Source organism: Carcharhinus amblyrhynchos, chromosome 26 (genome assembly GCF_965287045.1).
Source record: "Carcharhinus amblyrhynchos chromosome 26, sCarAmb.v2.hapA, whole genome shotgun sequence".
NCBI classification, from domain to species: Eukaryota; Metazoa; Chordata; class Chondrichthyes; order Carcharhiniformes; family Carcharhinidae; genus Carcharhinus; species Carcharhinus amblyrhynchos.
In genome coordinates, this window is record NC_137349.1 from 19,637,305 (window position 1) to 19,652,894 (window position 15,590).

Below are 15,590 nucleotides of genomic sequence, written 5' to 3' on the forward strand. Positions count from 1 at the left end.
AAAGTGGCTCTCCTGTGGCATTGCTCACTTAGTCTAGGATCTGCAGCATGATATTTGGCTACTAACCAGAATTGGTCATGCAAGAGCTCCTGCAATCCAGTCAACTGCAGCTGATTGCAAATTCCTACAATCATTAAATTGCTGAAGTTTTTTTCTATGGAAGATGCAGAGCCTGGTGGAGATCAGGTGCAAATGAAGACAAGAGATTGGAACGCATGCATTGGGGCACTAGGCCAAGAGACAATTGCATAATGAAGAGGGGTAAAAATATTTGCATTTTCGGGATGGGCACCAATGGGCATTAACTAAGACTGATTGATAGAGAACTGGGACATTTTAGTGGTTAAGACATGGATGGCAGATTATGAATGAGTTGCAGCTTACAGGAAGCTGAAGCAAAAAATGTTAAAGAGGAGAAATTTCTATCCTGGTGGTAATGAAGACTATTTGTCTTATACTGTTCATTCACAGTTTTGTTGTGGGATTGGTGGGAAATGGAGAGAAAAGTAGTTTGGATCTCCACAAATGGGATTTGGATTTGGTGATATCCCAGTTCTAAGCAAAGGACATACGGCATGGGATTTGTTCCCACAGATGCTTAATACACATGTTTGTGATGGAGGCAGATGGGGGACACCATCATCATAGTGAGGAAGAAGGAAATTTACTTTTCACCCCTGGGAGTGTGAATTGTGAATTGCGCTATGCAGCTCAGGTGGTCCATTGCACAACTTTGAACAGCAACCAGGGGTATGCACAGAAAATGCTGGAAACACACAACAGGTCTGGCAGCATTTGTGGAGAGAGAAACAGAGTTAATATTTCAGGTTGTGACCTTACGTCAAAACAGCAAACAGGGGAATGGGTCAAACAGGTTCACAGCCTTTGTTGTACCCTGGATCATTGGCCAGGAGCATGAAGAAGTGATATAAAATCATGTCAGTTTGATTATATCACATGCTGTGTTCATTCAATAGGGAGGGGTGAAATCTATGAATCTTGGCCTTTGTGTATTCTAGAATCATTACAGTGTAGAAGAGGCCATTCGGCCCATCAAGTCTGCGCTGACTCACTGACAGAGTATCTTACCCAGGCCCTCTCTCCTGTCCTATCCCTGTAATTCCACAGATTTACCATGGTTAACCTCTCTAACCTACACATCTTGGGATACTAAGGGGTAATTTAGCATGGCCAATCAACCTAACCAGCACATTTTTGGATTGTAGGAGGAAACCGGAGCACCCGTTGGAAACCCACACAGACATGGGGAGAATATGCAAATTCCAATCAGTCACCTGAGAATTGAACCTGGGTCCCTGGTGCTGTGAGGCAGCAATGCTACCCACTGTGCCATTGCGCTGCCCATTCTACTGCGAAAAATTTATATTTGAAGAAAAAAAAGCACAAATGTTTCATTATACCAAAAAGCTATGGAATGATCGTCATGATTTAAACCTGCAATTTCCAGTGTGTTGAGCTACTAGGGAGAAAGGCAGGAAGATCAAATTGCCAAAAATATATGATGAAAGGACATTGGCCGGAAACTCTGTTTCTCTCTCCAAAGATGCTGCCTGAGAAGCATTTCTGGAAATTTCTATTTTTACTTTATGATATATATTTGTGACTGTTTTATTTAACATCTCCTTTTGTTTAGATTCATCGGAGGAATTCATAATTATTGAATGATAAGAAGGATGATCTTTCATTGTATGGATCATATTAAACAGAGTGGAAAATGGAGGCTCTAACAATCATGTTTGTCGTTGAATATCTATGCAAACAATACAACACCACCTTCCACCTTCTCCAGCTTTTATTTTTATGTCTTCTAGCTTTTGCTAGGAAATATTTAGTTCAGATTACTGGACTTCAGTAAGGCCTTTGACAAGGTCTCACGTGGAAGGCCGGCCCAAGTGCTTAGAGCCCAGGAGATCCAAGGCAAGTTGGCAAATTGGATCCAAAATTGGCTTTTTAATAGGAGGCAAAGGTGGAGGGTTGCTTTTGTGACTGGAAGCCTGTGAGCAGCGGTGTACCACAGGGATCGGTGCTGGGACCCTTGCTGTTTGTTATTTACATAAATGACTTGGATCTGAATGTCGAAGGTAAGTTTGCAGATGACACAAAAAATTGGTGGTGTTTTTGAAGTTGCAGCTATGAGGAGAAATTGGATAGATTGGGTTTGTTTTCCATGGAGCAGAGGAGGCTGGGGGGTGGGGAATCTGATGGAGATATACAAAATGATGAGTGGCATAGACAAAGTATGGCATAAAAATCTTTTCCCCAAGGCAGAAGTGTCTAAGACCAGTGGGGTTAGGCTTAAGGTGAGGAGTAAGTGGTTTAGAGGGGATCTGAGGAAATTTTGTTTTCCACCCAGAGGTTGGTAGAAATATGGAACACAGTGCCTGAGAGAGTGGTGGAGGCAGATACTCTCGCAACATGTAAGAAGCATCCGGACGATCACTCAAATCACCAAGGCTCTGGTCCAAGTGCTGGTAAATGGGATTAATATAGGTTGGTATTTGATTGTTGGTATAGACGTAGTGGGCCGAAGAGTCTGTTTCTGTGCTGTATGACTCAATAACTTTATGTTGGCATCATCAAAGATGCTGTCTTGTGAAGTGGTACAATGTAATTCTGGTAAACTTAGTCCTGATTATGGTCTGGAACAGAAACCTAAAACTTGTAGTCTTGATACAAGCAAATTTCTATCACTATATTGATTTGAGAATTACTGCATCCTATGTTTGTTAGGTGGACATTAAATAATAATGTAGTCAACATGTTATATTCAAATTTGATTATAATTTTCTTGTTCATCCCACCCTTTCAATGTAGCAAAATTCTAACACAGCTCATTTTGTAGCATAAAAAGGAATGTTGATCCAAAGCTTTTTTGGCACGTTTTCCATTGTGTGATATCCGTGAAAGAAAATACAAGGTCTGCTTGTGTTCTAAAAATATCTACAAAACCCTCCTTCAGCAATTTTAATGTAACACAATCATCAAGGCTTATCTTCAGCAGGACAAAGCCAACTCTTGCACTACATTCTTCAGCCTTCAACAAAGCTGGTTCAATCATGGAAGCTGTTCCAACTTTTGCGGTTTTTCACTTACTCGTTCTACTAATTTGCGCTCTTCCTATGGAGCAGAACACCAGGAAAGAACATGAAAATGTGGAGGAATCACTCAACAGCCAGTCTGATGACTTTCCAGATCTCCATTCACCAGATACACGAGAAAACTGCTCTGTGGACAGTCAGTCTGTGTGTGATAGAAAATTACTTTCTGGACAAGCAGGACTATTACAATCATCAAATGGAAGTGATAAGGTTGCCATGAGCGAATCCTCCCCGAAGGAGGCACAAGGAGAAACTCCAATTGCGAACAGGAGTCAGGAACTGTACGCCGTTTCTAATCAGAAAAATCCTCATGCTTTCAAAGAACCGATCTGTAGGCTACAGAGCAATGAAGAAAGCATTAATTATCTTGAGGTGATTGGTGTCATTACTGGATACGAACGCAGTTTCATTGAAGATGTGGTTTTGTTTGGTGACAACCATGTAGCTAAGTTTGGAATTTGCTCCGGTTTGAAAAAGAAACACACTGCATTCCTCTTTCTTCAAAGCTTGGCACTTCGTTTAAAAGCTGGTGTGGAAATGGTCAGACTGATGGTGCTACAGCTTTATGAAGGTAAGAAGATGACCATTTTTATCTGGAAAAGAAGGACCTGTAGATGCTATGTCACCTAATGCTGATTAGATCGATCCTTATAAATATTAGTTACTGGATAAATATTCTCTTCGAATAATGCCAAGTAGAAAGCTTACAAGAGATGTGTGACTATAATTTATCACCCAAGATCATTATGTTATAATTCATTTAATTAAAATAATTATATTTCATCAAAAGAAAAATACTAAATGTGAATGAAAATTCGGTGGAAAACTAAAATATGAGTTTCATTGATAACTATGTAATTGTGAACTGGCTGCAAATCAGTTGGAAGCACTTCTAAGATGACTGTTGTACATTTCACTTTGAATGCTTCCTGTTGAAAATTTCTGTTTGGGTAAGTTTATTTTAGAAAGAAACTATGCATTCTGTGTCATTATATTCCATCTCTATAAAAGAAAATTGCTGGCAATGAGTTCTCATATACAGAATCATTTATATCTCATTTGAATAGGATGAATGGTTATGCTATCGGAATGAGCATTGACCCCTCTAGATTGTGTTTATTTGCTTTTCAGACTGAAATGAATCAGAATCAATGGAACCTGCCTCAGCGTATATGTTACGTATATACATGTGTTATTGGTAGCACAGTGGTTAGCACTGCTGCCTAACATCACTAGGAACCCGGATTCAATTCCTGCCTTGGATCACTCTTTGTGTGGAGTTTGCATGTTCTCCTGGTGTCTGAGTGGGTTTCCTCTGGGTGCTCCGGTTTCCTCCCACACTCCAAAGATGTGCAGATTAGGTAGATTGGCCATGCTAAATTAGTGTCACAAGATGTGTAGGTGAATTAGCCATGGTAAATGTGTGGAGTTAGAGGGCCAGGGCAGAGGAAAGGGCCTACAATGTCAGAGGGTTGGTGCAGACTCGATGGGCTGAATGGCCTTCTTCTGCACTGTAGGAATTCTATGATTTGACATACATGTTATATATCCTATGTGCGTGTACGCAATAAGTAACACACATAGGCAATTAAAATTATTTGACAGACTGAACACGAAGGTTGGGATTTTCCAGCTACGCTTGCCCCAAACTGGAAAACCCCACCTGAGGTCAATGGACCTTTGTATGGTCTGCCACTCCCCCCCGCCCCCCAACACACACACACACACACACAGCCATCCATTATGATTTCTGTGGCAGGTGAGACTGCAAAATTCCCCTAAAGACTTCCCTCCACTGTTTGCTATTTTAGCACACTCTTACAAGCAAGCTTTAGAACTTGAAATCTACCTGGTCTGTCTTTAACTTATGCAGGCTGCGACTGGTAAGGTCATTGGCCTCCAGGTAACCTGAGTATAGAATCAAAGAATCATAGAATGCCTACAGTGCAGAAGAAGGATACTCAGCCCACTGAGTCTGCACCAACAACAATCCCATCTAGGCCCTATCCCCATTATCCTTGCTGATCTCTCTGACACTAAGGGTCAATTTAGCATGGTGAATCAATCTAACCTGCACATCTCTGGAGTGTGGGAGGAAACCGGAGCACCCGGAGGAAACCCACGCAGACACGGGGAGGATGTGTAAACTCCACACAGTCACTCGGGGCTGGAATTGAATCTGGGGCCCTGGCGCTGTGAGGCAGCAGTGCTCACCACTGTGCCACCGTAGAATAAGAAGGAGGAAGATGATCAGGGGCCAAAGTAGTGTTAAGCTGGTAAGTTTAGAAATAAATCTTTCCTTGTGGGTCTAGTTGGAAATAGACCCCACCAGAGGTAGATTTACAATGAAATACACCGCACATCGGCACAAGGCCCCAATCAATTGTGGAGGGCTCTGTTTCCATCAGTGTTTGTGGGCACCAATCAGAATCTGATAACTATGCATTTGCTGATTGGCTTAACAAATATAAATAAGCCTATCAGCAGGCAATGCAGAGCGACATCAGATTCTGATTGGTCGAATCCATTTAGAGCGGGAAAATAGACGGGTCTGAGTGTTGAGGCGTGTGAGCGAGGACCGAGAGACGATGAGGTGAGGAACAAGAGACGATGAGGCAAAGAACAAGAGACGACGAGGGGAGGAATGAGAGACGATGAGGCGAGGAATGAGAGACGATGAGGCGAGGAACAAGAGACGATGAGGCGAGGAATGAGAGACGATGAGGCGAGGAAGGCGAGACGATGAGGCGAGGAAGGCGAGACGATGAGGTGAGGAATGAAAGATGATGAGGCAAGGAACGAGAGACAATACGGCAAGGAGAGAGGAAGATCCTGTGCTTTAGTTCTGTGAATAAATGCACAGCCAGCAGGTTGCTCGACCCAGGGTTGAAGGCAGGCCAGCCAGCAACAGTGAGGGAAAAAACACAAGCCAAGGTGAGCCAACACGTCAGTAGCCATCGAGCAGCAAGGGGAGCAGGCGAGTGGCGACTCGACACAACCAGGCCTGAGGAAAGAAGGCTAAGCAGCAATGGTGAGACACAAGGCACCCAATTAAGACATACCAACATGAGAAGATGACAAGTGAGACAGGAGACTGCCCTGGTGACCCCAGACGGGTGAGGTTACTGAGAATGGGAAAATGGGAGGGGGGAGGGAAGACTGTGAAGGGGTGGGAGGTGGGGGACCAGGGGAGGAGAGTGGGTGTAGGGGAATAAGCCAGGATTGCAGACTTGCAAGGCGGGGTGGGGGAGTGTGTGAGGACTAGATTGCATTTTAGAGAGAGAGAGAGAGAGCTTGTAAGAGGGGAATGGACAGAAGAAGAATAGAGTGAGTGTTGTTCAAAATTCAGAGTAACAGCTTCATAGTTAAAAGATGAATCCAGAGCCTGAATGAAGAAGAAATTGACTGTGCAAAAGCCTGCTCTCTCAGAAAATTAATTAAAATCAAGATTTGTTTCTAAGCAATATGAAGTAACACTACCAATTTCGCTGTCAAAAATGCAAAAAATTGAAGGCGAGACGAGGGGATGAAGCTAGGCAAAAAGACAATTGTCGTAACTTTGGCACATCCACATGCCATTCTGAAATTGGATAATCATTAGGAATGTAAAACTGGTTGACACAGGGACTCGAACCTCCCAGTTGTTCATGCCAGCGAGATCGCCTGGTCCCACCAACAACACACACCTGTCATGGGTTTGCCGGTGGCATGGGCTGGAGTCAATGGAAAATCCCATGGCCAATGGTGCGACATGTCCCACCACGAGAGACAGACTCCACGGGGAGGCCAGAGCATCCCTACCCCGGGGTTCAAAACTCCAGCTGTGGGCTAATGCTGGCACACACACCCAGGAATTGGGGCAGGCGTGGCTCACAGAACGGCATTCCCTGTTGGTCTCCGATGAGATCTTATGAGCCTCCCACAGACGAGGTGGTAAAATTCCAGTGAGTTTGTCATTCTACTTCCAAAAGTTTGAAGTATTGAGCAGTGCACAATCATTCTCATCCACCAAAATATGGTTTAGCTATTTGATGACTTAGATTTGCCGATTTCCAGAGATACCACATCGCCTGAAAAAGTTGAACAAGAAGTGGCCTCTGGAATGACAATGGAGTGACAAGATATTGCTGATTCTTTTGTTGAAGTGAGGGAAGAAACCTACACTGAAGACATGGGTCATGGTCAAAATCTGTTCCATTGGGTATGATAGAATATTGTATACTGAGTAAACCAAAAAAAAGGTAATATGGGAAATTTGAGGAAGGAGTTTGAAGTTGGAGGCCGAAAGCAGTTTAGAAGTCTTCATAAATCCCATTTTCTAAGCGTGAAGAGAAATGGGATGACAGAAATTAGAAATTGGTTGATTTTCATGAACACCTCTCAGGCCATTATTCCCTGATCCTAGTAAAGGGAAATGAGTATTTGTTGATGGGTGCTGTAACTGGAGAAATATTGGAAGAGATATTGTTGATCATGAAACTTCTAAAGCTCATGTTAAAACTATGTGTGCATTCTTTCAAAGATGTAAATTATCTGGAAGAATTGATTCCATATTATTGGCTCAGTTTGTAAAGGAATGTTCTTATTAGAGAAAAGTGCTGAGATGTGTTGGCACTGCCAAACTGCTGTCTTCTTTGGGACTGTCTCCAAGAGGACATGATGAGTCATCATTGTCAACTTGAAGAGGCAATTTTTCAACCTGCCTCGAATATCTCAGTGAATTTGATGAGTTTCTCAAAGAGCATTCGAAAAGTTATCAGTATTGTGGCTCAGGGAAGACAACTTTTTAATATACCCAACTTACAATGATGCCATCACTATAATGGCAGAGTGACTCAGAAACAAATACACTAATAAAGCTAAAGATACCAAATACTATTCCGTAATAATAAATAATATTAAACATAGCTGTATCAAATTCAGAAACACCACATGTGAAAGCTGAAGCAAAATCCTTGACAGACAATTTTGCAAAATACAATATTGCTGTTTTTACTCTGTTGTGGAACCATTTACCTCAGAGAATCAATGCTACCAGCAAATCAAAGCAAAATGTTGATACAACTTCATTGAATGCTGCACAATTGTTAGTCTCAGTTAAAAGTGTTTTCATAGAAGTCCAAAATGACTATAGCTTGGTGGAAGCAGAGGCAGTGACATTAACAAAGAATGTCCTCTGATGATTAAAAACATACAAAATGCAGTAAGTTATTTTTTGATAAAACTAGAGACAACAAAAACACTTTAAATGGTAAAGAGAAGATCATTGTTGAGATTGTTGCCATTATTTGTGGTACAATAATGATGCAATTACAGAGTAGAAGTGAATCCCTGAAGAAACCTGTTGATTTATTTTACATACTTTTTGACAGAAGTTTGAATACGAATGCTAAAAGCCACAAGCAAAAAAGTAAGTGACTTCTACCAGTACGACATAGACACAAATCTGTTTGAAGATGAAGTGAAACAATTTGTTCATTTTATTGATAATGATGAGCTCTGTGTTTTAAGATCATCAGCTGATTTGTACGTGATTGCTTGCTGAAAACCTTCCCAAATGTGGAAACCATTCTGAAAATATTTTTAACAATACCTGTCACAAATACTTTCAACAAACATTCTTTTACTGCATTGAAAAGAATTTAAAATTATTTGTAAAGTACAATGAGGCAGGAACATTGTTCAGCAAGTTGATGATTGAAAGTGCATCTTTACAAGATTTTAACAACAATGATGTATTTGGGGAAGAAGTGTAGGAGAGAAGCAACATAAATTACCTTGCCAACAAGGGATGAAGGAAGAAAACCTTAAAAATCTGTTTGTCTTCCATATTGTCTTGTTTAAATTCTGTTTTTTTTAAAATGCATCATTGCTGGTATGATATAATGGCTATAGCTGGTCACATGCAGTTGGTTCTAACCACCATCAGTCTCAAGACTGGCCTTCAGAAAGTCTTTTCTAGGACAAAGAACAGAATATCTGCAGACAGAGCCACTGAATTGGACTTGGACTCACTGAACTCTCCACTCATGTGAATTTATGGCAATAACTTTGTTGATTTTGTGAGAGGAAGTTAACTTCTGAACCTGAACGAGATTCAGAAATATACCGAATGGCAGTGCATGCATCTTGTTGATTGGAATGTTTGCTCCTGCGCTGGACTAGCTCATTCAGTTCTGTACTGGCCTGTGCTGCAGTGATAGCACTGGCTGATATTTCCTTCTCATCAGCAAGTTCCATGCCTGTTTGCCTCAAGACTCACATCTCAATGTTGACCATCTTTACCAAGGTTCTGACAAGAGGCAAGTTTGGGTTTCAGTTCAACAATTATTCATACAGTTGTGATTTGATCAGTTAAAAAGTACTAAAGCAGTGATCAATTTGTATATTTTTGCGGCCTGGATATTTGCATTCTGTGGGGTGAGGGTAGCGGGGGCCAGGATATAATGGGGGGGGGGGGGGGGGCATGTCACCATGGCGAGGGGGCCAGAAACGAAGGTGAGCACAGGGCCCCACAAAAGACAGAATTTTCCCATCCCGCCCGCTGCGGGGGTCTTGGCAGGCGAGGGCTGGACCATACAAAAGTCCATTGACCTCGGGTGGGATTTTCCAGTGTTGGGGCGAGTGTGGCTGGAAAATCCCGCCCAAAGTGTCAATCCACCTCTGGGCCCCACAGTGAAAGTTTGGACCAAAAGCAGAAAATGCTGGAGAAACTCAGCAGGTCTGACAGCATCTGTGGGAGAGAGAATAGAGCCAACGTTTCGAGTCAGGATGACCCTTCATCAGTTTGGGTCTCTGTTGCACCAGTTTCCCAAACATGCTGTGCTGGAGATTCATATAAACCCCTCTTCCTGTGACTGAGTGTTGGCGACTGCTCCTTCTGACATTGGCTAGTGACTTTCTACCACTCAAAAAATACATTTCCTCACCCTCTGGCTGGTTGGCTCTGGGATCTGCAGCTCCATGCCTGCGGGACCTCACAGTGCTAAGTTCAGGGAGCTTTAGTGATTGCCTCTCTCCTTCACAAGTGCCCTTAACTTTTTTTCATTTGGCTACTCCTTCATAAGAACATAAGAAATAGGAGCAGGAGTAGGCCATCTGGCCCTTCGAGCCTGCCCCGCCATTCAATAAGATCGTGGCTGATCTGTCATGGCTCAGTTCCACTTTCCGGCCCTCTCCCCATAACCCTTAATCCCCTCTCTTATCAAAAACCCATCAACCTGCTTCTTGAAAATATTTAGCGAGGCAGCCTCCACCACTTCAACGGGCAGAGAATTCCAGAGGTTCACCACCCTTTGAGTGAAGAAGTTCCTCCTCAACTCCGTTCTAAACCGCCCCCCCTTTATCTTGAGGCTGTGCCCCCTAGTCCTACTGTCTTTTTTGAGCGGGAAGAGTCTCTCCACCTCTATCCTATCCATCCCATTCATCACCTTATACGTCTCAATGAGATCTCCCCTCATTCTTCTAAACTCCAACGAGTACAAGCCTAGTTTATTCAGCCTCTCCTCATAGCTCAACCCCCTCAACTCCGGTATCAGCCTAGTAAACCTCCTCTGCACTCCCTCCAAGGCCAAAATATCTTTGCGCAGGTGCGGCGCCCAAAACTGCACACAGTACTCCAGCTGCGGCCTCACCAATGCCCTATACAGCTGCAGCAAGACCTCCCTACTTTTATATTCAATCCCCTTCGCTATGAAGGCCAGCATCCCATTTGCCTTCCTGACCACCTGCTGCACCTGCAAGCTGGGTTTTTGCGACTCATGCACAAGGACCCCGAGGTCCCTCTGCACCGTCGCCTGCTGCAGTTTTTCGCCACATAAGTAATAGTCCTTCCTACCAAAGTGGACCACCTCACACTTGCCAACATTAAATTCCATTTGCCATTTCCTGGCCCATTCGCCCAGCCTATCTAGATCCTTCTGCAGACTCTCCACACCCTCCGCACAATTTGCCGTTCCCCCAATCTTGGTGTCATCCGCAAATTTCGACACCCTACACTCGGTTCCCTCCTCCAGATCATCTATATAAATGGTAAAAAGCTGAGGCCCCGGCACCGACCCCTGGGGCACTCCACTAGTCACCATCCGCCAATCCGAATAGCACCCGTTGACCCCCACTCTCTGCCTCCTATTTGACAACCAATCCTCTATCCACGCTAACACCCTACCCCCAACTCCAAGTCCCCTGACCTTCTGCAATAACCTCTTGTGAGGTACTTTGTCAAACGCCTTCTGAAAATCCAGAAAGACCACATCCACCGGCTGTCCTCTATCGACCGCCCGAGACACATCCTCATAGAACTCCAGTAAATTTGTCAGACACAACTTCCCTTTAATGAAACCGTGCTGTGTCTGCTCTATCAAGCAATTCCCTTCAAGATGCCTCGCAATTTCCTCCTTAATGACGGATTCTAACATTTTACCTACCACAGACGTTAAACTAACCGGCCTATAATTCCCTGCCTTTTGCCTGGCACCCTTCTTAAACAACGGCGTAACATTAGCCGTTTTCCAATCCTCCGGCACTTCCCCGGAATCCAGCGACGTCTGGAAAACAACCACCAATGCATCCACTATAACCTCCGCCATTTCTTTCAGAACCCTCGGATGCATTCCATCCGGTCCTGGGGACTTGTCCACAATCAGCCCCTCCAGTCTGTCGAGCACCACCTCTCTAGTAACAGTAATGTCATTAAGACCGTCCAGTCCTACCACCTTTCCATCGCTAACACCCGGCAAATTATTCACGTCCTCCTCCGTGAAGACAGAAACAAAAAAGTTATTCAATACCTTAGCCATATCCCCATCCCCTACCACTAGGTCCCCTTTCTCATCCTCTAAAGGACCAACGTTCACCCTAGCCAGCCTCTTCCTTTTTATATATTTATAAAAACTCTTGCTATCCTTTTTTATATTAAGCACTCGCCCAGCTTCATAGTTTCTCCTACCCTCCTTTATCAGCTTCTTTGTCAATCTTTGTTGACATTTATGCTTAAGGCAGGAATGGTCATCACTGCCACTTTTCCATTTTTTCACTGAGTTTACTGACTTCAGCCTAGTCAGTGATAGAACATGCCATTCCCCTTTAAATAACTTTGAGCCAGAATGAATAGCTGGAAGCAAAATTCTGATATTTACTTTTAAACTGTGTTGAAGGTCACTGGCGAATAATTGATGCAGCGTTGTAGTGTAAAATTTGAAAGTGAATGCTTTACTCAAGTATCACAGGAGGCAAAAGTAAATGATAAAAATGAACTTTCCGTTCAGTCGCATATGCCCAGAGGTTACAGGTGGGTATACAGCAGTGAATAAAGAAGAGGATAGGACATATCAGATTGAGGTGTTGAAGGTTACGAGGGGCATGGACAGGCTGGATGGAAGCAGCTGTTCCCCTTAGTTGAAGGGTCAGTCACAAGGGGACACATGTTAAAAATGAGGGGTGGGAGGTTGAGCAGGCATTTGAGGAAAAACCTTTTTACTCAAAGGATGGTGACGGCCTGGAATGCACTGCCTGGGAGGCTGGGATGCCTCGCATCCTTTAAAAAATACCTGGATGAGTACTTGGTATGCCATAACATTCAAGGCTACAGGCCAAGTGCTGGCAAGTGGGATTAGGTGGGCAGATCAGGACATTTCATGAGTCAGTGCAGACTCGATGGGCCGAAGGGCCTCTTCTGCACTGTAGTAATCTGTGATTCTGTGAAATCAGAAGCAGATAGGCTGTCAAAAGGCTCGCAATTCACAACAGGTTAAATGTATCGTAACAAAGGCAACTTTCAGTCAAGGTGGAGAAATAATAAATGCGTGAAGAGGACTGGGCTCACCTGAGAGGCAGTAACTGAACTGTGGCACTTGTTTCACAAAGACTGACTTGGCCATTTGCCAAGCTCTGCCAGTCAGAGCGAAGGTCACCATTCTCCTCGATTTTGATGTCAAATGATTTTCTGGAGTAACCCACTTGCAAAACAAAAAATCTTTTGAGCATTTGTTTTATTTTCTGTAAATAGAACGAGAAGGTAATTAATATTTCAGTTGAGCAATAATACTAACTGCATCCTTGATTTGTTTTCCTGCCAAGATTTTCCCTCGTGAATTTTTTTCTCAAGCTGTTTTACTGCCTACTTCTCCTCTGATTGACGTGCTTTATGTTTGTATGGTGAGTGGTACTTGCTGTGATTTCCTTTGACTCCTAGGGAGCGATTCTCCCCTCCAAAAAACCAAATGCCCAACAGATGGCAACACGGGAGTTTTTCCCTCCTGTTTTTTGGACGCGCTTTGTTGAATGAATCTCTGGGACACTGTGATGCGGAGTCCCTAACACAATTGAGATCGCACCCCTTCCTCCCAACCCCACCCAGCCCTAATGCAGTGTGCACTGGGTCTCCCCCAATTGGACCCCCCCCACAGTAGGCCCTGCCCCCCTCTGGCCCAATGCAGTGTCAAGATGCCAGGCTGGCAGTGCCAGGGTCCTAGGTTGGCACTGCCAGGGTACCATGCTGGCAGTGCCAAGCTGGCACTGCCCAAGGGGCACCACCCCTCCCCCCAACCTCCTGGGGGGGATTCAATGGCCTCTGTCCCCACTAGATTTTTTATTTGATTTTTATTTATTAGTGTCACAAGTAGGCTTACATTTACACCTGATCCCCAATGATGGGAACCAGCTTTTATCCCTGCTGGTGGGAACCTTTCCCAGGGGGATGGGAGACATTAGCAAGCTGGGAGAATGCCATCCTGGGCTCACCAATGCTATGGGATTGTAAATTTCTTCATTGTAACCCACCTTGCGCTGATTTCTGGTACAAGGTTGATTCTGCCAAAAAATATGACTTAGGAAACTCGCGATTGGCCAGGCACCGGTTGCAAATCCCACTACCGCGACCCCACCCCTCCGCTGATGCCTTCAATGGCTGGAGGTAAAAGCAGGAGAGAATCCTGGTCAACCATGCTTGATGGGGAATGACCACCTCCACCACCACCAACCTCCCAAACTAGTCCCTGGTGACGTATTAATGATCTGTTCCAGGAATAACTGTCAATGGAAACCAATGGAAATCTGCCTTTGTCCACCAATGATACAGAAAGAGAAAGAAGATGATTGCCATTCCATTTGAATGACCACAGGGGGTCCTGCATAAGTGCAGTGGTTCTTTTTCTTGATGTGGCTTGAGTGCATTGCATGGTGCACATCTGGAAACTTCCCTTTCCATGTCTGCATACACGGAGGGCCTGGACAACGATTCCTTGGCCCTGTATCTGTTTGCTTCCAACTCAGGGTATCCCGGTGCTGTTGTTGGGTGTGGTAGCTCTGAAGGGAGATAGGAATGATGACTGGCTGGCCATGCGGTATCAATCTATTCACTTCTGATGGTAAAGTATCTGCAGAGGGTTAAGTTTCAACTGGATGGTCCTTGTCCTTGTCGAGCACGAGCCAAAGACGTGCATCATGTTCTTGCACAGTACGATCCCAATCCAGAATGTAATAACTTTGCAGCGTTGGCCTGCAAAAAGTTGCACCACAGGAAAACCTGATGGCCAATGGAGATCCCAGAGGGCAGATGAAGAAAACAATATCTGCCAGCTGGAATCATGATTGTGATTACTTCAGAAGATTCTTCATCCATTGGGATTTTCCAGGACCCACATTTTGTACTGAGGATGGTGAAAACCTTAGCATTTGGCATAGCTCCTATCACCTGTTCCACTGTCTTCAGAGAATGATGAAGTCTGAGCAATGCCTTGTTCAAGTGTGCTGGATCAATGCAGATCCTGACTATACCATCTTTCTTCACTCCAGCCATCAGCTGAGACCCATTCCGCCGCCTCGTCTATAGGAGTTATGTCCCTGAGTGCTGTTATCTGACGCAGCTTATGAATTACTTTGTGCTTTGTGGTTACTGATACTCCTCTCGGAGCAGACACTGTGGGTGGTACCGACTCACTCAGTCTCACGCAATATACTGCTGATAACTTACCAACTTGTGTCATTGTTGAAGAAGTCTTTGTATGTTTTCAATTCTGGGGTCTGGGTTTTAGTAAAACATGTGTTTCTGGGCCAAATTGTGTGATCCCCAGTGTAATATTATCCAATAGTGGCCTTACATTCTGGTCAATCATATGAAGCCTGAAACTGCCCTATGTGCAGTGGAGAGTAGTTACATATTGGGTGCGAATGGTTCGTCTGCCATAAGCCATGAGGTCAGCTTGGGTACTGGGGGTCGGGTGCTACCTATGGTGAGTTCCCATAACAATTGGCTAGACAATATGTTACACTTTGCCTTGCATTACTGAGAATCAAGATGAGGGTGGTGAAGATCTCACCTTTTCCTGTGTCAGTGTCAACACTCCTGCAATAGAGTGTTGTTGGAGGCCCTGTAGCTTTGGCTGAGTTCCAGTCGATTCATCTTGCTGAAGCTCTGACCCCTGAAGGACTGACCGGCTGCCATGTTGCTGATGGAAGGGGAAAGCTGCTCTT

General features: G+C 44.2%; 1 protein-coding gene across 1 annotated transcript in view; it reads left to right on the top strand.

Annotated features, from left to right (window-relative positions):
• Positions 1-3,077: 3,077 nt before the first annotated feature.
• amh (anti-Mullerian hormone) overlaps positions 3,078-15,590 on the top strand; it is a 32,728-nt gene continuing 20,215 nt past the window's right edge. The window contains exon 1 of the mRNA XM_080212701.1: positions 3,078-3,690. Coding sequence (XP_080068827.1) covers positions 3,078-3,690 — 613 coding nt within the window. The remainder of the gene's footprint in view (positions 3,691-15,590) is intronic.